The sequence below is a fragment of the Melospiza melodia genome, chromosome 4, assembly GCF_035770615.1.
Source record: "Melospiza melodia melodia isolate bMelMel2 chromosome 4, bMelMel2.pri, whole genome shotgun sequence".
Classification (NCBI taxonomy): domain Eukaryota; kingdom Metazoa; phylum Chordata; class Aves; order Passeriformes; family Passerellidae; genus Melospiza; species Melospiza melodia.
In genome coordinates this window covers 52,769,787-52,794,936 of record NC_086197.1, presented here as the reverse complement: position 1 = coordinate 52,794,936, position 25,150 = coordinate 52,769,787, and the positions used below count along the sequence as shown (strand labels likewise).

Sequence of the window (25,150 nt, the reverse complement as noted above, 5' to 3'; positions counted from 1 at the left end):
TCTGTATATATAAGTTAGTGGTCAAAAAGGTGATTGATGGATAGATATGGGTATAGACACAGTTCTGTTCCGAACAGGAAAATGTGTAGCCCCTGGCGTCTGGAGGACATAAAAGGCTCTTCCAGAACTTACTGGAGAACTAATCAGGGCTCTCAATCCAGAACTCACTTACCTAGATTCACCTGCACAACATAAACACAGGACCTTCCTCACAGTTCTTGGAGAAATTGTAAAAAAAACAACAGCAACCAAACAACCAAACCAGGACACAGCTAATAAATAAATCAGGTTTAATCATAAGCCATATACATATTTATAGATAGGAAGGGAGATGTGGTCAGAAAGGTGCTGCCCTGGCAACAGGAATAAAAGAACAGTGTATTTTACCAATACAGTACCAATGAAGGGTGGAGTTGATAAATGAATATGGGACTTTGAATCCCAGAGGCTAATTTTTACAGACAATCATAATTCTTGGTTTCCTGTCAAATTATAGCACAAACTAGCTCACAGGTCTGCCCAGGACACAGCAAGGCAGATGCAGCCAAACACAGAACTTGAGGGTGAGGGAGGGACAATATATCTGAAGGTCTTTCTGAGGTATTTATAACATATATATTCTACTGTTGTTAACTGTCTCGGGGCCATGCTTTGCCCACAGATATGTGTGCACACATCTCATTCCAGTCAGCAAGAGTGGCAAGCTCACATTTAAGAGAATATATCGGACTTTGTGGGGGAACAGGAGCCAGAAGCAGAACAGGGAGAGAACTGAAGATAAGGAAGCCTGAGAAAGGAAAGAAATGAGTGGACAGCCCCAGATTTATCTGACCAGTCAGTTCAATCCTGTTTGAACAGCCAGGACAAAACTTCTGTTCTGAAGGACTTCTGCAGTGCAAATGATCAACCTTTACTGGACAGTGAGGGAAACCATGAACAAAATTACTAGAAGCATGTCAGCAGAAGAAATATGAAGGAGCTGGCCCTATAACCATTTAGTTCTTATTTTTGAAAAAGAATCCAATCCTGCCTCTGAAATGGTCTGATTCTATATATAAGCCTGGTCACTCTCAACTGATACAGGCAGAGAAAGGAATCATTAGTCCAGTGGCCAGAAAGGCAAAGAGTGACATTTGTATTATGAAACTCAGAATTGGTGTGGCTGCTTTGAGAAAAAACATCACACCAGGCTTGCAAAGCAGCCAAATGCATTGGCTTTTTGCAGAATAATTTCACTTTCAGTCAATGTATGTATTAGAAAGTGTTACAGATGAAAACCACCTTTCACTGGTAGAAAGCAGACACTGTTTAATATCAAATGCGCTTGCCATCTGATTTTGCTAAAAACTCACCCCCAGACAATAAAAAAACCCAACAAATCTCAAAAAAAAACTATAATACAAACCAACAATCATGTCAATGTCAAATGGTAACTGTTCCAACAAACATAAAACCAAATTCTTAATGGAGGTGCCCTCAGAAGTGAGTGAAAGTCATGCATCCATATATAGAGTCCACTCCCAATCTGGGAATGCTCAGTTAAGACTGCTGCTCTTTGAAACGCAAGTCCTACTTTTTAAAAGGAGAGCTCCACACATGCATGCACACGTGCACTTGGGCACACAGAGATACACACACATGAACACATATAACCTTCTCTCTCTTGGCAAGAGCTGCATGCTGGGTCACTGTTAATGCTGTGCATTTTTGATCTATTTTCTTTGTAATGATAAGGTTGAAATGTCTTCACTTCTCAGGACTCTATTTTTCAAACAAAAAGGGGAATGAAGAGGAGCTACATTACAAAGACAAAAAAATGCACTTGTATCTCAGCTGTATGATTATTCCCAGTCCTCTTCAAGGTTGATGTTATCTACATTTGTGACTCAGCAGAATCCACAGGAAGTTATCCTTTCTCCCTGTTAGGTTTTCTCAATAAACCCCATGAGCCTGTTCTTTGCTTCCACTGACCATTTTTCTTTAAGGCACTGCACGTGGACGTTGTCTTCAGACAGAAGCGCAAGCCTCCTTCACTGGACTGTGCATTTCTCTCTCTCCCTGGACTGCCCTTCCCTGAGAACTTTTGATTTGATGTACTTCAGGTCACTGTTGACACTTGGCCGGCGAGCGAAGGGAGAGATCATGCCATAGGCATCCATGTCCTTGATTCGGCGCATCCGGAAGGATTTCTGCTGGAAAGTGTCACCATACTGGATGGAGATTTTCCTGTGGAGGGAAGGGCTCATCTCATGAGGTAGCTTGGCCATGCTGAAGAGGACATAAAACATCTCATCCACATTGGTGTTCTTCTTGGCCGACACTTCGAAGTAAGCACAGTTTTCATCACTGGAGACAAGATTCTCACCTTCGTCAGTGCGTACCTTGCGGAAGATTTCACTGTGGTCATTTTTGTTGCCACAGATGACCATGGGGAGGTCAGCTGATTCCTTTGTCTTGTTCTTTAGGCAGGATTTGACCTCAAGGATCTGTTTCTGGAGTCGCTTGACCTCATCAAAGGATTCTCTATTGTCCAGGCTGAACACCAGGATGAAAACATCCCCTGCAATTAAAAAATATATATACTGTAAAGGCTTGTTGGTCACAACCAGTTTCAGACAAGCAAATTTTTAAGAAGCAATTATTTTATTTCCATCTCCTCCCCATATTTTTTGTTTGGTCTTTGGCACCTATTCACTCGGTTGTACTTTAGTTCTTCTCATTTAACTCCCCACATCTTTCTATAGTACTATGGAAAAGACTTTTGGTTATGATGTTACTCCAGTCATATCCAGTTGCATTACTAGTTTGTACTGGGCTTGCAAGTTATTGCCTGCCTTTATCTCTTTTGTAGACATGTTTCTATCTCAGCTCTGCTGCACTGCTTTTCTTTTTATTTCCTTTCATTTGTATCTCTGTGTAAAACACATCCTCTTCTGACACCAGAAAGAGTGGAGAGCTGGTAGCTGCTCAGCCTTAACCCTTTGATTACACAATACATGAAGGTACACCTGAACTGAGGGTTTATAGCTAATCACTCCTGAACACCCAAGTCAGGAATGAGAGGTTTTTCAGCGCGCTCTGCTATCATTCTATTTCCTCAAAGAAGCAGACCATGAAAAAATAATACATAATGACACACATCCCCTGGCATTTCCTCTTGACATTTCCTGACTTACAATTCCTTGTAGAAGGAATAGAAAATAGAAATAGGAATAGGAAGTAGAAAATAAGGCAAATCATTGGCTGTTGAATGACATTTGTGTGGAACGTGCTAAGAGAGCTTTCAGGGACTAAAGCGTACATTTGCATCCCAGAAACTGGTTCTAGGACCTCATTGAATATGGATTTTAGCCTTGTCAGATGTGAATGTCATGTTTCACTGGCCAGTTAGAAAGGTGGATAGTGAATCCAGAGAGGTGTGTTGTGAGCTGTGGCTGAGTATACGTCGACTGTCACTTTTATAATTAAAAAATATATTTTAGCTCAAACAGGAATGGCTTGACAGTGAGAAGAGGCAAAATGGTCCCACCATTTCCCCTTTTTTTGTCTTCAAACACATTTGATTAGATGCAGATTAAGGAGAAAGGGTAAAAGTAAAGCTATCCTTCTACTGGAATATTAAATCAAGGAAATCCAGCTGGAAATTTTCAGAATAAAAAAATCCTTGGGACTTTCTTGGTTAGAATTCCCTTCCTGTGCATTTTATATTTATTTTTCACTGTATGTGTCCTACAACAACATGCTTAATTTGCCCTTTGCTGCTCTTTATACCCACAGAATTGCATTCAGCCATTTATTTGTGACATCAGTAAAAGTACGAAGCAGGAAGGGAAGGTAGATGGATTAGGGAAAACCTCAATTTTAGACCTTCACCCACTGGACTTCTCTACTGTGGCTAATGCATTCTTTATAGTGCTGGGAAATGCCAGCCAGGAAATATGACTCTATAGAAATGCATCTTGCACTAAATCAAGCAATCCCTTTATCTATGTCCCAAAAATCAGCCATCCCCAGGCTACATGTTTCAAGCTAATGTCTGTCCTTATGACCTTCCCCCTGACTTTCAGACCTGTTAGGATGGAAAGCCTCCTCATGGCAGGGAAAGGGTGATTCCCAGAGGTGTCCAGGATGTCCAGCTGATACATGTCTCCCCGTATGTTGTAGACCTTGCGATGGAAGTCCTCGATGGTGGGAGTGTACTGATCCTCGAAGCGGCCGTTGAGGAAGCGAGAGACGATGGAGCTTTTCCCCACCCTGGAGGCTCCCAGCACCACCATGCGGTACGAGTTCTTGGCTGGCACGTTCAGGTTGCAGTTTCCTCCAGACAGTGTCTTCATCATTGCTTGGTCCTGAAAGAGGAAATAGCAGAGTTGGAGGAAAGATCACAAAGCAAATAGAGGGTAAAATAAGGCAGCTCCTCACCACCAGCTTGCCAAAGAGCACTCTGGAGCACAGTCCTGCACAGCAGAGCAATCAGTGGTTCACACGGAGATTTTTTTCACTGGAAATGCTTAAACTTTCCAGTCTCATTTTCAGTGAGTGGTTTTTTGTTTTGGTTTTGTTTTGTTTTATTGTTTTTGTTGCTCTTTCTTTTCTTTTAAAGTAGTATAAAAATGAAGGCATTTACACTGAAAATAACATGCTTTTGAATTATAATATGCTGTCACATTTAAACATTAAGGGCTGAATTTATCAGCTGCTCTTCATCTGAGACACCAAGTTCCTTCCCACCATCTGTGTCACACATTTTACCAGATTTTTCAGTAGAACTTGGTTCTCATTTAGATACATAAACATAGAGGTCAGATTCCCCAGTATACTACAGCCACTGCAGCTGCCATTAGAACCTAGATTGCTTCATGTGGTTGCCTAAATAGGAGCTGTGCTTAATACTAATTTTCTGAGATCAGCCAAAAGTCAGACAGAAACAAGAATCATGCTTAACATCAGTGCAAGCTAGACATCTCAGTAACTTTAAATGACTGGCCCCATGCAATATTAATTGCTGATGCAGGGAGTGTGAGCCACAAAACAGCACTGGCTAGTGACAAATTCAAAGATCTGTGCCTCCAGTAACCTTTTAGAAAACAGCTTTTAATTCTGCTGTTTGGCCTGGTAGTGTGGGAACTCCCTATAAGCAAACTATCATTGTTGCAGCAGGATGGCTGTCAATGGTTGGAACTGCAGAAACACTGATTATTTTTAGGAGCTCCAGTCTTTATACATGCAGATGTTGCAGGTGCCACTGGCTTTGCCAAGCACGGGTGGTAAGTACAAGCAGGAGAAAAGATGAAGGACAGCCATCTTAAATAGCTATTAGACAAGATTTCCAACCCATGACATCTAAAATGAGTCTAGAGACTCTGGAGACTGCATTTTGACATAGCACTCACATGCAGGAAACTTTGGTAGGAAAGAAAAAGTGCTGCTCAGACTATTTTAGTGTACCAGTTCAAATGAACTGTGTGATGAAAGAAAAATACAGCCCCTGTGTGGGGAAAGCTGTTACAGCAAAGGAGGCACACTTTGGACTGAGTTTATTTTGGTTACTATGTTCTTATTAAAGAATATTCAAGTTCCCACTGTGCCATTTATTTAACTTAGGTGTTGTTTATTTAATATTACAATGCAAGTACTTTATGTACACAGAAAGATAATTTCTGGGTCCAGATCTGGATTCCTATCTTTCCCTTGAGTGACTTTTATCTCCAAAGCTTTTATGTACCTGACAATTATCTCAGGGAAGAGCTTAAAATATTTTACTTTGTTTAACATGTGCTAAGCACCAAAGCAGCAGTGAAAATACAGTCACTGCTAAATAAAGAAGTCTCTGGAATTCTGATCCAGCATCATTACAAGCTCTGTGCTATAGCCCAAGGAAACAGCAAAACATGACTATTTATTATTATTGCCATAATTTGCAGCACAACAATGGCATATTCAGCCCTACCTAATGCACAAAAGAAATGCAATGGTCTCCTTGGAGTACCTATACTCTGAATTACATTCAGAGGGCAGGACAGCCTAATATTAGAGCCAGATAAATGCCAGAACACAAATGGCATTTTTTTTGGATGGACACACACATGCAGAATTATGGTACTGTTGGGATTACTGTGGCAGAAATGACAGCAAGGAGCACAGCTGGTATTTGAACTGGATTCTGTGTTCTATTTACCCAGGACCTATCTCCAATAGTGCAGAAATACCATATTCAGTCTCTGAAACACTGCCATGTACACTATCCCTAGCCACTCCAATACAGTTTTGCATCCATGGGCAGACAAAAAAAAAAGCTTATTTTCACCCTCTGAGGCTTATTTATTTGGCAGAGAAGAGCAGGGAAACAGATGAGTTGTAAAAGCTACAAACTACTTTACCATCCAGGATCAGTATCTAGAGGCGAGGCAGCTCTCCAGGCCGTGATGGACCGGTGTAGCTGCATGAGGGCAAGTGGATTGTGTGGTTTACACCTGCTAGAGAGCAGTTCTGTACAATTCAGTGCAAAAGCATCTGGGAGAGAGCAGTTATGCATTTTGAGCAAATGCCTTTTATGTCCTGTACAGAACATGCATGCTGAGGAACCTGATCACTTTACACTGTCCTTGTTCCACATGTCAAGGCCTTCAGTCAAGAGGACTCCTGTGCTTTCTTAACTGCATTTCATTTCCCTCAAAGTAAAATATGCTTTCCAGCATTTCAATTTGTGGAGTTGCTACTCATCACCTCTGCTGCAAACCTGACTCAGAGCGTGCCATTGAACTGGGAGCTTACATTTTTGTTTTGAGCCTTCTCTTCTTATCCCCTCCGTTCAGTTTTTCTCTAGTTCAACACAGTTTGTCTCCTTTCCTCCTCAGAAAAAGAAATGAAACTTCAGCCTTGACACCCAAGAGTGGCAGGGTGGAGCACAGGGGCTCATACAGTGAAAAAGATTTAAGACAGTGGAAAGGAAACGGAGAGACACCACATGTTCATGTACTAAGTAAAGAGAAATCAATCAGAAGAGAATGAGGAGACAAACAACCTCCAGCTGGTTTTAATCTACATCTTTTCCTTCCAGTTTATTAAATGCTTAAGCATAGATTAATTCTCGGTGGTACCTTCTGCTTTATGTACTGGCTTGATGTTAGAAAGTTTATATTGGTACAGTGCAGGGATTTCAAAATGTTATAGAAATACAGGCAATTAATGTTGTCTCTAAATAACACTAAATGAAGGGAAAAGCTCATTTGCCCAGAGAAAGCTGAAACCACAGTCCAAAATCAGCATTAAACTCCATTTCTCTTGACTCCCTGTGTTATCCTCTACCAGCTAAGCACCACTTCTCTTTTTTTAGGCAGGCATCAGAATGAATGACAATGAACCTGCTTTTGTATGCTCTGGAGAGCACTTGTCTGAATGCCGGTGAGCTACTGACAAATTTGAGCCTGAGCACCTGTAGGGAGATACCTAAGGAAGATATTCTTTATTCACCCTACCCAGAGCTATTGCCCCTTAGTTCTCCACCCTCCCATTAGGGTGTATGCTCTCCCTACAACTCCCCATTCATGAACAGACTTCTGAACTACCTCCCTTGCACTCCTCTGTCTTCAGCTGCTGGTTGTGTCTCTGCCACCCCAGTGTTAATCATTGCACCCGGCTAAAAAGGACAAGACAGACACAAACTGTAACATGCATAACAGACCTGTCAGTTCTTACTCACTGCTAGTGTCCCTGTTGTTTTCATGCACACCAGAAATCACTCCTGTGGCATGTGTGTTTCCTATTTTCACCCCAAACTCCGTGCTGATTTCTTACCTCTCTTTCCCAGGAGGAGCAGTCCTGGGTCTTGGTGCAGTCTGATGAAGCTGATAATTTTAATCAGAGGTGGCTGCTGTTGTAAAAGGCTGTTGTTCTGTGGATCCCACGCTGCTTGTTCTGGGCTCAGTTGTTCTCCAGTATTTCCCAAGAACTTAGCAGGATTGGGAAGGACCGCAGGGCTCCAGAGGGCGTTCCCCCATGGATGTAAGTACTGGATCAGGCAACGGACTTAGGCTAAAGAAGAGTCTCAGAATGGTGGCAGTTTTTCCCTTTGGGCAGATGAGCTCTTTTCCTCACAGGCTCAGTTCAAGAAAAGGAGAGGCAGAGTCTCTCTCTCTTTCACTGCCTTTTCTTGCAAGTTGTACTTTGTAGGCTCTACTGTGGGGAAAGAATTTCAGGAGCAGCACCTACTCGTGCAGGGTAGTGGGTGCATCCAGCTGGCCCACCCTGCCTCTGTGCTGCCTCAGATCCTCTGCAGAAAGATCAGGGTCGGCATGGAAGTTGGCTTTGGTGACCCTATGCTTCTCCAGATCTTGCCTGGCTCATCCCTTCCCACGGGCTTCTTTTCTTCTGGTCTGAGATTTGCTTTAAAATATTCTCTCTCTAGGATAAAAGGGGCTTTTCTTTACATTTGCCAGTTAAGTCTTTTTGCCTTCCCTCCCTGCCCTTCTCCCTCTCTCTCTCACAACTACTGGCAAATTGCAGATTTTCCTTCTGTAGGACTCACAGATAATTGGCTCAACTCCTCCCTTGAAGTCAGTGTCAGACACAGGGGAAGGAGGGGTGCTGAGGGGGTGGGATTTTGTGCTTATTGGAAAAATCTTTTCTCCTCTAAACAGAAAGTTCATGTGCATTGCAGACTGCACATTCCCTGTCTTTCCACCAGAGACCTGTATGTATGCATTTGTGAGGAATGAGTTAGTGTATGCGTATGAGGGACACAGAGAATTCATTTACTTAGCAAGCTGCAAATTCATAAGCTGTTTCTAAAAGCTCTGTACTTCCCTGCTGGTTTTTTCTGTGAGACAGCAGCAGACAGACTCAGTCCCCAAGTAAGGGCTTTCTGTCCATAATTTCTGTAAATCTTTTGCTGTATGGAATGCTTTCCCCTGTTTGCTCAACCTCAAGATATTTACGTGGTTTGTTTAAGAAATAAGAATAATTTGCAACTGTTATTCTTTCATTAATATTTAAATAAATGAAAACTAAACTAGAGATGAGTAATAGAAATGGTAAAAAGGTCAAACAAACTGAAAGTGTGTGGAACTGAAGCTCAGGAAAAAGAGAGAAACAAACTAAAAATAGGGTGAATTCAAGGCATTTGTTCAATCCCAAGTGAAACATGGTTGCTGTTTATTTCATTGCTGATCTACTTGAATTTTTTGTTCTTCTTTTTGAACTGAAATAGTTTCGATCTATGAGTTTATTTTAAAATATGTCAAAAACTTGATTTTGAAAGATTTGAAATTAAATACTTCAGCATTTCCTACTTTAAACTCCTAATTGGGGGTGGAGCAGGAAAGGAAGAAAAACACAGTTATTTTCAGGGTATTTTGACAATAAGAAAATGGAAGGGAGGCACAGTCTTCCAAATGCGAACACAGTTTCAGCTCTCCCACAGTTCTCCCTCTTTTTTTTTTTTTTTTTTGTTTCCCCTGAGAAATTTACTCTTTGCTGAACGCAAAGATTCTTGCAACTACCGTGTATGTATCATCTCAAAGCCTCCTCCCCTCACCAATTCCTGCAGCTTTTGAGGAATTTCCAAGAAGCTTCACTTTCCTCAGAGTACAGGGATGTATCTCTTGCCACCCTTGGAATAAAGCTTCCCTCCTGTGCTCCTGGTGCTGCACTGAACCCATCCACAGCCATCCACAGCAACCACTGAGGAGGGTTCCACAGCTGTTGCAGGCACAGCCTGACATGCCTGTGAGTGTCTCTGTGCTCCCAGACCTCAAAGGATACAACAGAGGCTGTGGGATGAGTCCAGCTGGAACTGTCTGCAAGAGGAAGCAGCTCCCACTGAAGTCAGGGTCATGGTCATCCCAGGCAGGATGTGCATCTGGGGACTCACAGGCTAACACAAGGCAAAACAACACTGATCAAATTCGGGAAGCAGCAGATCCTGCAAAAAACTTCAGATTTGGGAAGAAGGGGCAGGACATGGCAGAGCACCATTGAAATTTTGCAGCAGTACTGAACTGGTATTAGGTCATGAGCAGAAGTGGACTCGTTTTGGACCACAGTACCAGGTCTCCTTTGTCAGCTCCTGAGCCTTTTGGCAAAAGGTGGGAGGGTACTTTCATGGCTCAGACAAATTTTTGACTTAAGATATGATGCTTCCCATTTCTAAGTCATTAGTTCAGATAAAACCTGGACCATTTCTGATGTCCTGTCAGCTCTTGTGTAGCTCAGATCCAAAGAGAGTGACCAGCATCCTGGTATATTGCCATAGGAGCAGGAATGGCCACAAAACCCAGCAAAGTGAGATCCTGTGGTGCTCCAGAAAATAAACTCGTCTTTCATCCCTATGGCTCACGTGTCAAGTGTATCAAGTTCTCTACCAAGAAAGAAGTGTAGTCATAGTGGAGACCATCTCATCAGCCTGGAATTTCAGCCTACCCATGCTCTTTTGTAAACCAGATGCAAAACTCATGGCTTGCTGGCTTCACCCAGCCCAAACTCCTACTCAGCCATTCTCTCCAGCATTTCAAATAACCAATCAAGTTCTTCAAATGGTAATAAAATAAAATAAGAACATTCTTAACTAGGCACCTTAGCTTTATTTGATATCTTACCGAACAGCTAGTAAAATAATAAATTCCTTTTGAGGTAATAACTTTTGAAAGATAATTGCTAACTGTGAGATTTCAGAGGCTTGAAAGACATTGTTGTTGCTTTTTGGGCTGGTGTTTTTTGTTTTATTTCTTCTGGTGTGGTACCAGTTAAGGAGTTGACAAAAAGCTGGGTTTCATACTTTCCCTCAGGGCTCAGGAGACCAGAGGTCAAAAAATCCCTACTTTTTCAAAAGACGTCCCATGATTGGCTCTGGTGGAGAAGTCACATTACATCTGCCCTCCTCTGAGGAGGAGGGATGGCAGCACCTCTTTGCTTTGAGGCTTATAAAGGGAATAAGTGAATCAGAGAGACAAAGTCTCAGCCAAACAAGAGAAGTTCCCAGTCTCAGCAGTTTCCTCTGATTAGTCAGAGACCATCAGACTTTCTTAAATCTTGCAGATATTTTTCAATTTAAAAGACAGGCTAGCAATGTATTAGTCTCTAGAGGCATTTCTCCCTCCCACTCCTCCAGTCTGTAAAGAAAGCCTAAATGAGGTTTTTATCCAGCTAAGCCTGTTTAGGAGGATGACAGACAGTGGCTACAGAGAACCACCACTGCTATGAAGGGCTGTGCCTGCCTTGCTGAATATCAGGCTGGAGGGAAGGAATACCATCCAGAGGGACTTTGACAAGCTTGAGAGGTGAGCTCACATGAACCTCATGAAGTTCAATAAGGCCAAGTCCATGGTCTTTCATACGGGGTAGTCCCAAGAAGAAATACAGGCAGAGCAGTGAATTAATTGAGAGCAGCCCTGAGGAGAAGGACTTGGAGGTGTTGGTGGATGAGAGGCTTGACATGACCCAGCAATGTGCATTCACAGCTCTGTATGCTGGGCTGCATCAAAAAAAATGTGGCCAGTAGGTCAAGGGAGGAGATTCTGCCCCTCTGCTTGACCCTCAGGAGACCCCACCTGGAGTGCTGCATCCAGCTCTGGAGTGCCCAGCATACTAGGGACATGGACCTGTTGGAGTGGGCCTAGAGGGCCACAAAGACAACAGGAGGGATGGAGAACCTCTCCCATGAAGGCAGCCTGAGAGACTGTCTCTCCTTTACTGGAGAAGAGAAGGGATTCCTTATAGCACCTTCTAGTACCTAAGTAGAGTCTAAAAGAAAGGAGAGGGGATAGGACAACTGGTAATGATTTCAAACTGGGAAAAGAGAAATTTTGTATTAGAGTTAAGGAAAACAATATTTACTATGATAGTAGTGAGGCACTTCCAAAGAAGTTGTGGATGCCCCATCCTTGGAAATGTTCAAGTCCAGTTTGGCTGGAGCTTTGAGCAACATGGTCTAGTGGAAGAAGTACCTGCCCATGGCAGGGGAGGTGGAACTAAATGATCTTTAAAGTCTCTTTCAAAAGAAATTGCTCTGTGATTTATGGTTTGTTGATGCACTGGCCATTGGCACACGTAGCTGTTGTCTCTGCTGGCATGCAGGTCCTGCCAGCTCATCCGTGGGGTGCTCAGCTGTGGAGGGTGCCACAAATCGTGCACCAGTTGTGACTGGTACACAGGGCACCTGTGTGGCTTTTGGCCCTGCCTAGACTGTGGGTGAGCAGAGATGGAAGACTACAGAGGGCAAGTCAAGGGGAGTGAAAGAATGTGGCAGAAAGAGGCTGGGTAGAAAGATGTACAGAGGAATGAGGAGAGACAAGAGGAAGTTACAGCTGCTGTGTGCTGCTGGTTTTAAATGGTGAAGACCTAAATGAAGTGAGTTACTATATGGGGAAGTACAACTGCCCCTCAGACCTCTCCAAGGAGTTTCCTTCTCCAAAGAAGAGTGCAGCTCTCGGGCACTGCACATGCTGCCCACGCTGGCACCAGGATGCAGGGCAATGTGGGCTCATACAGTTGCTTTGCCACGAGTAATTTAATATCTTCTGCAGCTTCAGGCACTGGCTGCAGCTGGAGACAGAGTCTGATGTGCTGCGCTGATGCAGCAGGACCAATCTGTTTCTCTCCACCTTAAGGCAAATGACAGAAGTGACAATCACATGCCGTTCATCTCTGGTCACAATTAGTTCAAGACAAAAGATGTTCCAAGCCTTTTGTTTCCTCTTCAAAAGCAAATGCAAGGGAGATTAAATATTTAAACCAGTTTTTCTCTCTCTTTTCCCATTCCTTTTCACTTTCCCCATTATTCAGTAAAGCTCATTTTTCCACCCCCTCACCTTCCTTCCCTCCCTCCCACATTCATCCCTCCTGCTTGGTGCTTCTCCCTTCCAGCAGTGCTGAAAAGTTAGTGTTCAGGAGCCAGTAAACTGCAGGTACCAACTCATATTCTGAACAGCAAATAGATGAGCTGCTGATCTGTTACTGCCTCTGAATTATCCATAGCTCCCCCCCAGTGTTTAAAGTCAGTGAAGGGCTCTCCAGGGGTGTTACACTGACTGGGAAAATAACTAATAATCATTAGTTATGAGTGAGAACAGTAATACTTGAGAGAATGTAGTTGGAGAAGGCAAGCAATTTAGAAAGTGGTGGTTTGACTTTTATTCTTGGTCCTGTCACAGAATTTGTGCATGGCTGTAATTTCTCAGTGTCCTAGGGTGTAAAATGTATTAATAGTAATTACTGAGATCCCTGCAAAATGGAAAATATTGCTGTGAAAAATGAATTCAAGTCACCTCTTTTTTTTTTTTTTTTTTTGCTGCATTTCTTGTGAATCAGTGCTTTATTACATTTTAATTAAATATTTTTGAGAAAAGACTGCATTTCTAGTCCCCCTCCTTTCTATTTGCCACTGGCACAGTATGTCCAGATTTCCTTATCAGATATGCATGCATCTTTACATTTGCATTTCACTGCTGAACTTTTTAAAACTCTTCCAATCTTGGAAAAATTACTCAAAAGCAAAATTAAAGCTTAACTCCCCTCCCCGTATTTGGAAAAGACTCAGGATAGAACATGGGGGGAAAAAACCATTCAAAGTGTACAATTAATTTCCTTGCCCTCGGTGAATATCAAGGTAGGGTTGTTTATGGTCTCTCAGGCTCTGATGAAGCAAAAGCATTCCCCAACACATCCTTCTGTGTAGCTTATGATCCTGCTGGAGCAGAAGGGCAAGTCAGCCACCTGACAGTGACTACAGAGTGCTTCAGGAAGGAGTGGCTGTAGGCAAACTTCACCATTTCCAGTTTCTGTTTAGCATCCCATTTCCCTAGCTGCTCCCAGGCCCTGTGTCCACAAAGATAACTGCAGACCTGAGCCGACACATATCTTTCCTGCTGAATGATGCTGGTAGGAAGGGGTTCATTCAAAAAGGCCCCAAAATGTCTCCCCTCACTGACATCGTTCAAAAGACAGAGAGGAAAACAATTCTTTTTGGGCCATTTCTGCAGCTGTGTTCCTAGTGATGTTGCTTGGATCCCCAAGATATGTACTCACTTGTCCTCTTTCACCTTCCATTCTGACTTCCTACCAGGGCTGATGATAATCTGTTAAACATTTTTATCTGCAATGGGAATATGGACAACTAAGGAGAGCAGAGGGGAAGGAAGACTTGGGAGAAGATGAAGAGGACTGGGATGAGAGCCCTGTAAGACTTCACGGAAAAATAGCTAACCAAAAGCACAATCAAGTCTCATTAGATACAGCTAAAAACAAAGACAAAACAAATGGAACAAGACAAGGTGCATGAAAAATGCATGAAAGAGAGACTGACAAGGCAGAGCCCTCTGCATCCCACGTGGTGCTGCCTTTGACCAGCTATTCTATTGGGGTCTCCATTAAGAAGTGGCAATTGCAAATCTGGGTCTGGCCACTATATTTGGTATCAGCTGGTTCCATATAAAGATTCCCAGTCAGAAACTCTTCTTGCCTAGTGATCTGTCAAGGGGAGAAAATGGTTTCTCTAAGGATCTGCTTTCTCACATTCCTTCATACTCCACCAACACATTCAATCTACACCCGTGCCTCCAGAAAACAGGGTTAACTCACTTGTGAAACCTTTACAGGTCTTTACAGGTACATCCTTCTAGCACAGCTCTGCACACTCCAAGGTCTTTTTATGTACATCCTTCTAGCACAGCTCTGCTCACTCCAAGGTCTTTTTATGCCTGGCTGCCAAGCTTCTCTAAATCCAGTGCTTCTCCCTGAAGCCATAAGTGTGGACTGCATGATGACAAGCTGATCTCAGACAATTCCCTTGGTTGTCTTCCTGGAGCCAGAGCCTGAGCACTAAAGCTGTCTAATACTAAGTTATCTTCTTGGGTTACCACCACTCCATGGTGGCTCTGGCTCTACATCTGCATGATTCTACACAGGTTTTGTTTGAGACTTGGTTTCACTGCAGTTATTAACAAGAACATGTGAATTAGAGCTCTGTGTCTTCACACAGGGCTAATTGTTTCTGTGCCTTCCTCTATCTAAAGGATCAGTTCCATGTTAGAACCTGGGCATTTACAGTTCCTTTATTAAGAAAATAAGAATGTGCCAGGCATTGAAAAATGCCTTATCCCTTTGATTTGAGAGATATTATATGCCTTTATTTTTCATGAAAGGAAGCCAGTGAATGGGAATATCACTCTGAGGGAAGAACAGGTGATAATGACAGGTTGTTCTTTTATATTTCCTTTTTGTTCTTGTTCTGTTTCCCTCTCTCAAAGGACTGCAATCATGTACTCAAGAATCAAAGTAAAATCCATTATAATAATAATAAGGTAATACTATATACTCTTAGTGTAACTTTTTTGCTAATATCTCCATACATTCTGCAAATATCTAGGAAGTGAGTCTCAGTGTCTCAGGAACATAAATATTTTAGCAGTTTGCAGATGGAAAAACTGAATGTGCCTACAGGTTTTAAACAGTTACTCCCAGGTTACTCAGAGTAAGCATCTCCAGACTTCAGCTCCCCCTGCCCACACTGCAAACTAACTGAAAACTGAGCAGCCATTACTAATGAGCCAGCTGCTGAGCATGAATTAATTGGTCCTGGTGAGAGATTATATAGCTTTTGGCTAGTTCAGAGCATGAGCAGAGTGAATTTTATCTGTCTGCAAAGGGCCACACAAATAATAGCCTTCAGGCTGCACGACTGGAAACAGTCCCCAGTCCCCAGCATCATCTGTACAGCCAGGAGGTGACACAGCACACAGAGATGTGTGTATAATAACCTCATTGCAGACCACCAAAACCTTCCTGAGAAGTACACTAATGGACATGTTAACAACCTCATCTGCGTGCTTGAAAGGAACCAGAGCACAAAACTGCTTTGGCCCAGTTTTTAAAAGGCAGTGTTGCCTGCTACAATCTCTCCACAAATATATGTCAGGTCCTCAACATCATAAAGCAGGCTTAAAAACTGCAAAATTAAAACCAACTAGATAAGAGGAAAGAGACCCTCAGGGTGCTGCAAGGTCAGGTTTTTCTCTGCAGTGGAAATGTCTAGCATCTTGTTTTTTAACTAAAAGATCAAAACTCTGATCAAAGCTTCTGTATTTGCACATATTTACTGACAGGGGTCAAATTTGAATGGGCCCCCTTTTTTAATATGAAATTGGAGAATTTTCCTGAACCTACCTGGTTCCTCTGCCTGCAAATCTAATGATCTGTAATCAGGAAAATACAGGTTTTTTAGCAACAGCTACAATCAGGTCTTGTTTGTATGAGGACAGCAGCGTTGTTGCCTGCCTCCTCAGGGGCTAGATTTTAAGGCTGGGGCAATCCCCCTTGAGCCCTGCCCAGCAGAAGCAGGAGGGCAGCACCAGCCTTTCCTTGCTATGAGTCTGTGTCCTCTGGCCAGGGTGCAGGCTGTGCTAGCTGGCACCCCACTTTTAGCAATGTAAAGAGTGACCATTTTGACAAGAAATTCTATCAAAGTGCCTTTTTCTCTGGTGTAAATGACAAAGCGAGCTGCTGAGTCAAAGGAAATAAGATCTAAGGCATCGTCTATATGTTTGTTCTGGCTGAAGGCTTAGAGAATTTGTGCAGGAGTATAAATTTACCCATTACCTTTTCCATCACACTGCACTCTCCCAGTCTTCCTCTGTCCAGAGGAGCTTGTTCCTCTTAGATAATTACACAACAGTCCAATTAACAAGAAAACTTCCCATCTTCAGCGCCCAATCAGACTACCAGATTATTAAAAGCTCCCATTGGCACTGACCTGCACTTTGCTTCAAATCAGAGGGCAACTGCATCTGTGAAACGAACAGAAGGGACAAATTTAATTACTGGCAAACTAACTCGTCAGGATTTCCATTCCTGCCTATTGCTGGAGTGTAGAGAAAAGAGTTTGTGGTTTATGTGGGAGGTCAAACAAAGATGGGAAAGGGGCTAACCATAAGAATTGGTGCTGGAAATCACTGCTAATTAAGATAAAATTCAAGAACAGGGAACTGCTTCATCTGCCAGCCTCTTCTATGTGGCATACACCTAAGTCACACTGCTTTTATGCTCTCTTTCAAGGATTTGACCCTTTTACCATACAACCTAGCTCCATATAGTGCTTCTTAAGGGAGGGGGTTGGTGAAGAGCCTAAGGAGTTCAAGATTTTCCACTTTTGCAGTTGAAGACCATTTATGTAAGCGCCTGGAAATAGCGATTCCTCCTTCCCAGTGCCTTTGAAAGGCACTTTATTTTAATGCTACAGAAGGGAAAGCAGGCACACAGACTCATGCTGAACTTGTGATTCCTTTGATGGGTAACACCACAGTCTCTGTGCTGTCAATGAGGACTTGAAACCAAACTCAGCAGCAAAGGTAAAGCACAAACCAGTTGCTCTGGTGCAGTCTCTCATTGGTGGCACAAGGGCTCGCAGAGTCCTTCCCTCTGCTGCCGGCCGATCCGATGGTTTGTTTTGTTTCAGGATGGACTCCCGCTCCCGCATTGTTCGCACGGGAGGTGGATGGGAGGAACGACGCAAGTTGGCATAGCAACCTCAGGCTCTGCGCACTGGGGCTTATGCAACCACCGGCAGGTTGAGAAGGTGGGAAAGGGCACTTCCCTTCTCTCACAGCCTCGTCAACAATTGCTTCACATCCTTGGCAATTAAGCAGAAATAAATGATCTGCCAGAGCTTTGAACTTCCTGCAAAGCCTCCCCCTTGCCTTGGTTTTCTTTCTGGAAGAATTACAAGCTTTTGGGCAACAGCAGCAGCCTGCAAAGTGCCCTTCACCTCATCCATCACCCATGAGAGCATGACCTGAGAAAGGTTACTGGCTTTCTGGGTTTTACTCACCACCAGCAGCCAGCCAAGGGTGCTTCAGGTACAGAGTGCACGACTAAAAATAGGATGGATGACCCACTGACTGCTGTGCTTCAGCCCTGACACACCCAGCCTTACCTAACCATGTGCTCCAGGTCTGCACCACAGAGATGCAATGCTGCACCTCCAAGGAGAAAATGAAGAGGATGTATGACAGCTTTTTGCTCTTGCTGCCAATACAAAGCATGGAGATTTCAGGTCCTAAGTGTTTTCAGGCGAACAGCTAAGCAGGTCTTCTGTCCTCCTCATTGAAGTGAAGGAAAAGGTGAAGAAAAGCCAGGGGTTCTGTTAGCAGAATGAATCTCCAAGATACTTTTCCAGCATGTAGTAGTTAATGGGGTTGATTGGAGATTTTCTTCCATCTTATCTTATTACACCCTCAGTTATGAGTTTTTTTAGACACCACTAGCAACTGTATCTATCATGCTGGACAAATTTTATTTGTGAATACTGAAAAGGGCAAATAGGGAATAAATCTGATGTCCTCGCTGCAGCTGAGCTAATGTAAACTCTTGCCAGCAGGGAGAGCTTTAAAGTGGACAGATAGGCGGCTTGGTCAGAAGTGCAAAAGGGCACTGCACTGAGCTGAGCATATGGCTGGTCAATAACCACTGCAAATCCTTGTGGTTTTACAGTAAATCTCCAAACAGCTGATGAGTCTTTCAGGATTTGGATCTGTGTGATGAGAAGAATGAACTCCTCAGTTTTATTTTGATTTCAAGCAGGGAAAACAACACAAAGACAACAAAACAAAGTTTTCATCAATGCAGAGAAAATTCTGTAAGCATCATTGGAATTAATCCTACAGAATCAAAGGTTTGGAAGTAAAGGCAGGTCGTTCCTATTTTCAGTCAGAAAATAAATATTAATAACTTGTAGGCCAGTCCCATGATTCAGGAAGAGGTGACTCATGCTTCAAGATGCTTGGTAGGCCAGCATTGACATTGCTACAAACACCTTCAGTGTCCCATTAGCACCTAGTCAGAGGTGCTAGGGCTTCCCACAGGGGCAGCACAGAAGCAAAAAGCCTTGGCTGCCCAGGTTAGTATCCCTCGGTTCCTTGGCCTGCCAAACATGCCCTGATGTGTTTCTCAGCGAACTTGGCCAAGCCTCTCAATGATCATCAAAGGTGGTGAGGAGCTCAGACACTTCTCAACTGCTCTGTGGCTGGATGGCTTTTTTCTATGTGGAAATCTTCTCTAGGCAGGATGCAGTTTTCCAGCATTCCTAATGCTGAGCTTCAGGGAATTTATTATATGACCTGATGAACCAAAGCCAGCCCATACACATTCTTTTGGGATGCTTCCAATTTTTCTCATCCTCTGGACAGGAGAAAGCAGAGGAAGGTGACGGGAGCTGAGCTATTCTGAAGAAGGATGTACTTTTGGAAAGGGAACAGCTACTCGAGCTGCCTTTGACAGCCTTTCCAGCCCTCTGCCCCTACTCCTGTGTCACAACTGCCTTGTTTGTGGCACATGAGCATCATGAAAATGCAAAGGGGAGAGAGAAAGGGACATTTACACCTTGTGCCAGCATGTCTAGAGGAGAACACTGCTCCTGATAGAGCCTGCCCAGAGCAAGCACAGATTTGTTGGGTTCACAGTGAGGAAGAAGATTATGGTCTGTTCATGAGCACCTGGGCAAACTAACACTTACATGCAAGGCAGCATGCACTGCAAGGTCCTCACATTTGGTGGCTAGGGTCTGTAAGCTTCCTCCAGGCTTCCTTTTTGATCAACTCTAGTCTGTAAAATTAATATGAAAATTGCAGGTAGCCCTAAAAATGACAGGGTGTGTCACCTCCCCTCTGGTTATTGCTGAAGGAAGATACACAGACCTAAGGCTGCAGATGCCAGTCCCAACTACAATGAGATCACACAAAGTCATAAATAGCCAAGAAAAATGTTACAGAACAATTTTAAACTCTTCTTTCAGCTAAAGGTTTTGCATTTCCTAGCTGTCCCACAGTTGCAGTGCAGAGAGGTCCTGGAATATCACCGCTATCTGTGTGTGGTAAGGGACATGTCTCTCAGCTTCACTCAGACTGTCAGATCTTGCTGCTGACCTCATACAGACAGCGTCTCCCTTCCTCACTGACCACCGTCTGTCCCAGGAGAGTCTGACAGAACAGGCCAGAGTGATGCAGGGACACCACTGCCTTTTGAGGCTGTGACAGAGCCCAGGGCAAAATGAAGGCCAAGCACACATGGACTATACAGCCAAGCATGATTTGCTGCCTGCTGTTTCTCTCCAGTGTCTCTGCCGCTTTGCATTTCTCCCTTGCCCTAGCAGCAAGAGTAACCCAGCACACAGACACAGTTAGGAAATCAAATGCCAGGTGCTGGAGGCAGCTGTGGGAGACATGGTGAGTGCCTCTCACAATGCTTCCTTGCTGTGAAGGAAGTACATTTAAAATGGGCTGAGTGGCTCTCGGAGGGGATGCCTTGCAGGGGTGGCAGAGGGACAGCGTAGAGCTGCTCATTGTTCTCCTCTCTAGCTGCTACCCCCTCAGTCCTCCTGCTCACAAAGGGATTCACCAGCACTCCATGCCGGCTGTTTTCTTGGATTTGGCCTGATGACCAAAGCCACCCTCAGATGAGAGGACAGACAGATTCCTTCACATCTCTGCTGCTTTCTATAGCCTGCCATCATCAGGGAGAATAAAAGAGAATCACGAATACAGTGTCCAAGCATGATGGAGTTGAAGTCTGTGGCTGTGGGGAAAGGCTGACACTCTTGCCATCAGACCTTTAAGGAGCCCTGTAAGACAAGCAGATGCCATTCTGTGCTCAGTGCAGTGCTTGTTCTCTGCAAAACCTCCCTTTGCAGTCCCTCTTAGCCCAGTAAGAGAGAAGTGAGCACGCACTTAACAGAGCCCTGTTAGATACTGCACCCCAGTTGTGGCACCTTACCACTGTAGGCTTTGTCTCCAGTGGCATTTGGGGGTGGGAAGGGGGAACATTACAAATACTTTTCTCTGCCCCCTTCCTGCACACAAAACTTCCCTCTCACCCTCTAGTATTGACTCTTACCAGCCTGATGCAAAGTTAGGCACTGCTCCACTTGCTGTAAAGCTCTTTCCTTTCCTTGTTGTTCCACGTTGGGTACTGCAGACAGTAAGTGTCAGAAGGAAAACAACCATGTTAACAGAAATGGATTTTTCTCTCCACACAGATGGACACCAAATATTTTTAAACACAATCTCACCAAGATGTGTTAATTTGTACCTTGGTAACCCCATGAGCCTTTCTTGTAAGAAAGCAAAAGAACAGATGGATAATATTATGAAACACCAGGGAGATGGATAGTTGCATAGTGGACACATTTGATCCTTCTCCAGTTCTCAGATAGGACTCCAACAAAGCACTTAATTTTTGAAGCCTGGCCTGCAGTCACAACTAACCCTGAGATTTGCAGACCAGTCCAGGCTCAAAACCACCAACCACAGTTGCATTAGCAGTCTAAAGAGAGAAAGGATATGTGGACAAGTCAGTAAGAGCAAGTTGTGTCAAATGCTAACTGCTGGAAACAGCAAAAAAGCACAGATGCTCCCTGGGAGGGAGCAACACGAAGCAACAGTGTCTAAAGAGACAAGAGAGAGGAATAGTGGGCAGCAAATTGGTCTTGGCTCCACAGGTCAGGTATGTCAGCCAGAACACTAAACACAAGCAGTGTGGTTGGCATTGCTTTCTGTCACAGCCTTGGAAGGCAACACTTACTACTTAGGTGGCTGTGATCAGCAATTTTATGGAATAGTGATCTTGAGTGCAGGCACTTACCAGAAGGGTGCTGGGGAAACTTAGAGTTCAACTCAGATCACTTTAATCTCCCAGAGAGTCACATCTCCCTCTCCTCTCAGTCACACCCCGCCAGAATCTACCACAGGAATCTGTAAAAGAAGAAACCTGCATTTTTACATACCTATTTTATCCTATTTAGAGCAGAGACAAATCCAAACTGCTGGAAGTGTGACCTGACCATCACATCCCTGATGACTCAAGAATTTAGGACCCCAAATCTCACTGGGCGTACTCCTCTTTGATTGTGAAGGAACAGTTCCCTTTGCTCTCTTGAGTTTGCTCATGTTGATACAATGATACCTCTGCAAATAAAGGAATGATGAAACTTTGTGCACGAGGTACCCATAAAAAGACACCCATAAAAGCGTTTCCTATAAAATGACTCCTTTGTGAAATGACTAACTAAAATAAGAGCATCTCCTACCTCAAATATAGATAATTTTCCTGCCCAAATTAAAGGCAGACTAAAGGCTTTCACTGTTACTGTTACTGTTACTGTGAAAAGCAGGCAGCAACATTTGGGAAAGGAAATGCATGGAAGAATAGCCCTGAAGAGAGCCTGGAGAAAGACTGCCATGCTGTATGCTCTTTCAAAGATTTCAGGACCCAAGAGGAAAGAAGCTGCATGGAAGCAGGATTTCATACCTCCTTGTTAAACATACTTGTCAAACATCTCCACCTGCACTAAGAATTTCTTTGCTTGGTGGAAATTACCCTTTGTTTGAAAGACATAGCAGCTGTAGATCCATCCCTCCATAGGTAGTGAGGCCTTTGCATATGGGAAACATCTAAAATGGGGCAGTTAATAGAGGCTATAACCATAGTGCACAAAAGCCCCATGGATCCAGACATCAAGGAAAAGAGAGAACTGTTTGACACAGTTTGTGGAGCAGACATTCTGTCCAGTGCCATGGATGCTGAGATCCATCTGGTTTTGGACTGATCTCCAGGGAAAGTGGTGAAAGCCACTTTGCTTTTTGTTGCTTGTATAAATCTTGACAACTCAGACTCTGGGAGGTGCCCTGTAGTGAGCAGTCCTCCTCTGGCAAGGAATTACCATTGCAATAAACACCAGCCTTTCTTACTCTTAACCCAAGCACAGCCCTGGCTTTCACAAACAGGAGTCCCAGGAGTCCTCCAGGGCAGGCTGCAACATATTTCAGCCTTTGGACATGGCAGGGCAGGGAACTCTCACAACCAGAAATCCAGGTCTAGTCTGCCATTATGAGGGTTGCTTGGAGACAGTGCACATAAATAAATACGGAATGCACAGCTTAAAATGGGAACCTGTCCATCTGACTGGCTCCTGGAATAATTTTCTTTGCTTCCACACTCAGACCCTGGGCAGCTCCCTCCCTGCCTTTGAGGTCTGGAGCTATTCTTGGTAGTGCCACTGGATTAATATTGCAGGAAACAGAGAGGTAATGTATGGTGCTGTCAGCCGTGGACAGAGGAGAGCATGCCCTTCTCCCCAGGAAGGAGAAAACAGCACAATGAATGTGGGAAGGGTGTCAGTCAGCATTTGCATCCCTTCTTGAGGCTGGACTCCTCTTCCAGCAAAAGGAATGCTAATCATCTGGGTGAGCTGCTTGTTCCAGTGCTCCAAGGCTGACTGATACCAGCAATTAAAACTGCATTTCTTTATGGGGCAATTTGGCATGGTTGCTGCATCTTAGGAGCTCAGGCACTTTGGAGGCAGATTTCAGATTGGGCTTTGTCATCTGGAGGGGGCTGTAAAGGCCACACTGGCAATGAAGTGAACATTCATGTCATACAGACCCTCTCAACATGTTAACTCCATTAGCATGTGCTTTGTGGGTTGTTTTTTTTTTTTTTTTTTTTTTTTTTGGGTTTTTTTTTTTTTTTTCTGTATTTTGTGTTTTCATGCTGCAGATCAAATAATTTTCTTGGTCCAATTAGAGTTACAGCTGCTAAAGCCTAAGGCATGACTGGCTGATTGGGTTTTGAAGAATGTGACATTTTGCAGCTAAAAGCTTTATCAAGGCTAAGCAGCATTAACCTCTTTTCTTGCTTCCTTTTTTCTCTTTAAGTAATAGAGATTTGCTGTCTCCAGCTGGACCCACTGCGCATGCCAGAGTCTGGGCAGCTCATGATAAATGATTGATTCTCCACAGCTTTGCATCGCAGTCCTCCCAGCTCAGCCAGTGAGTGCCGCAGCCTACTGCTAGGGAAGGTAGATGCCTCTCATTAAACCACACACCTGGTGTGGAGCAGTCCCAGTGTAAACACAGGCGTGGCACAAACTCCCCTGCATGTCCTGGGTGGGCTGGGGCTCCCATTGGCTTTGGTAGGAGTGCCCCCATCTGCCTGCTCGTCCCACTTCCCCAGACTGAGTGACTGCCACATAGGGATATAACCTGTGGTTATAACATTCCCTGCTTCTCTCCTCACAGTCCTGCTGCACTGCACCTGCACACACACACACACACACACACACACACACACACACCTGACTGCACACTCACAGGACACGCTCAGCACACTGGGAGTTTAGGGGACATTACCTTAATAAACAGGCAGATTTAACACATGCCAGCAATGCTGCCAGAATGGCCCCAAGCCGAGCTTCAACGTGACTCTGGAAAGGCCACCAGCACATGGATGAATGAGCCTTGGCCTCTCTGGCTTCTTGAAAGTGAAATGCCAAGGCACAGAGAAACAGGCATCCTTGTCATGGAGCTAACTCAGGCTGGGCAAGAGACACCTTGTCCTAAGGTGTCCTAAGCTTCCCTCTGTGTCATTCAGCTGAGAGATACTGGCTTGCAAAGATTTGATTAGGAGACTTCTTCCAAAATGGCAACATTCCTTCACTCTGTCGCCCACTGAAGGGATTTCCTCCTCTCATTGCACCGAGCTTTCCCCATTCTTTAGAAGGGTCTTGAGACAGAGGCTGCAGAGCTGTTCTGGGTCATGGCACTCCCTAAGCCAAAGGAAGAAGCAGGGGTCCCCACAAACAGTACTTTTCTGTAGGTACAGGCTCACAGCAAGAGCTTGACTTCGAGAAGAGAAAGGAAATCAAATCTTTCAAAATGCGTCTGCTTTGAGGATTAAATCATATTCATTGCAGCCTATTTGTATATTTAGCACATTTTCTTGGCAAAGATATAGATGCAATTCTTATTTGGTTTACACAGCTGCAAATCCCCATCTGAGTTAAAAGAAGATGGTAAAGTCAGAGCCTGTAAATCCACTCTGGAAAATACATTCAGTCTTGTAAGTCACAGTTTACACTAGACCTTAGCCACAAGAGACTGAGAGGTTGTCTATTTACTGTTAGAGTGAGGACGCAGGACTTAGAGACTGTTTCCTTCTAAAAGCCAGTTCTGCTCCCATCTGGAACTGCAGAGCATCTCAGCACATTATGGGTAATTAGCTGCTCAGTGGTGAAAGACTGCTGTGGTTTCCTTTGGGATAAACCATATCCATAGTCTAAGCATTGAATGACAGCCTGGCACCATTGTCAGAGTCTGCATTTCTGCATCAG

The 25,150-nt window shown here is 43.9% G+C and overlaps 1 protein-coding gene across 1 annotated transcript; it reads right to left on the bottom strand.

Moving 5' to 3' along the window:
- Positions 1-273: 273 nt before the first annotated feature.
- On the bottom strand, positions 274-8,537 carry RASD2 (RASD family member 2). Its single transcript, XM_063154414.1, has 3 exons — positions 7,798-8,537; positions 4,070-4,349; positions 274-2,560 (listed from the first exon to the last, which is right to left on the bottom strand). Exons 2-3 carry the CDS (start codon positions 4,338-4,340, stop codon positions 2,031-2,033), a joined length of 801 nt encoding a protein of 266 aa, XP_063010484.1. The 5' UTR covers positions 4,341-4,349; positions 7,798-8,537; the 3' UTR covers positions 274-2,030.
- Between the last annotated feature and the right edge of the window lie 16,613 nt (positions 8,538-25,150).

Excerpts from the sequence above, each read along its gene's own strand:
- RASD2 (XM_063154414.1), bottom strand. The coding sequence starts at position 4,340 with ATGATGAAGACACTGTCTGGAGGAAACTGCAACCTGAACGTGCCAGCC. Across the intron at positions 2,561-4,069 it reads GAGGCTTTCCATCCTAACAG|GGGATGTTTTCATCCTGGTG; the intron begins GTCTGAAAGTCA and ends TTTTAATTGCAG.